A 514-nucleotide genomic window follows, 5' to 3' on the forward strand; every position below is an offset into this window, starting at 1 on the left:
ACATTGTCGCCTCCACGGACGAGGCGGCTGCGGTGTCGGCAGGTGTGGAGTCGGTGGCGGCGACGGCGGTGGGTGTGGCGTTTGCGGCGGGTGTGGCGGCTGTGCCAGGTGCAGCTGCGGTGGCGGCAGATGTGGCGTCGGTGGCGTCGGCGATGGTGACGTCGACGGGTGTGCGGTGACGGCGGGTGAGGCGGCTGCGGTGTCGGCAGGTGTGGCGGCGGGGGCGACGGCGGCAAGTGAGGCATTGGCGGCTGGTGTGGCGTTGGCGGCAGGCACGGCTGCGGTGTCAGACGGTGTGTCGTCGTTGGCGACGGTGGCGGCGATGGAGGCGGATGTGGCGTTTGCGGCGGGTGAGGCGGCTGTGCCAGGTGCAGCTGCGGTGGCGGCAGATGTGGCGTCGGTGGCGTTGGTGATGGTGACGTCGACGGGTGTGCGGTGACGGCGGGTGAGGCGGCTGCGGTGTCGGCAGGTGTGGCGGCGGGGGCGACGGCGGCAAGTGAGGCATTGGCGGCTG

General features: G+C 72.6%; 1 protein-coding gene across 1 annotated transcript in view; it reads left to right on the forward strand.

The window, feature by feature from the left end:
• The window catches only part of VOLCADRAFT_101286 (uncharacterized protein), a gene marked incomplete at both ends in the record, with an annotated part of 6,230 nt that extends 5,880 nt beyond the window's left edge, over positions 1-350 (forward strand). The window contains one exon of the mRNA XM_002959722.1: positions 43-350. Coding sequence (XP_002959768.1) covers positions 43-350 — 308 coding nt within the window. The remainder of the gene's footprint in view (positions 1-42) is intronic.
• Between the last annotated feature and the right edge of the window lie 164 nt (positions 351-514).

The sequence above is a fragment of the Volvox carteri genome, assembly GCF_000143455.1.
Source record: "Volvox carteri f. nagariensis unplaced genomic scaffold VOLCAscaffold_621, whole genome shotgun sequence".
Taxonomy (NCBI): domain Eukaryota; kingdom Viridiplantae; phylum Chlorophyta; class Chlorophyceae; order Chlamydomonadales; family Volvocaceae; genus Volvox; species Volvox carteri.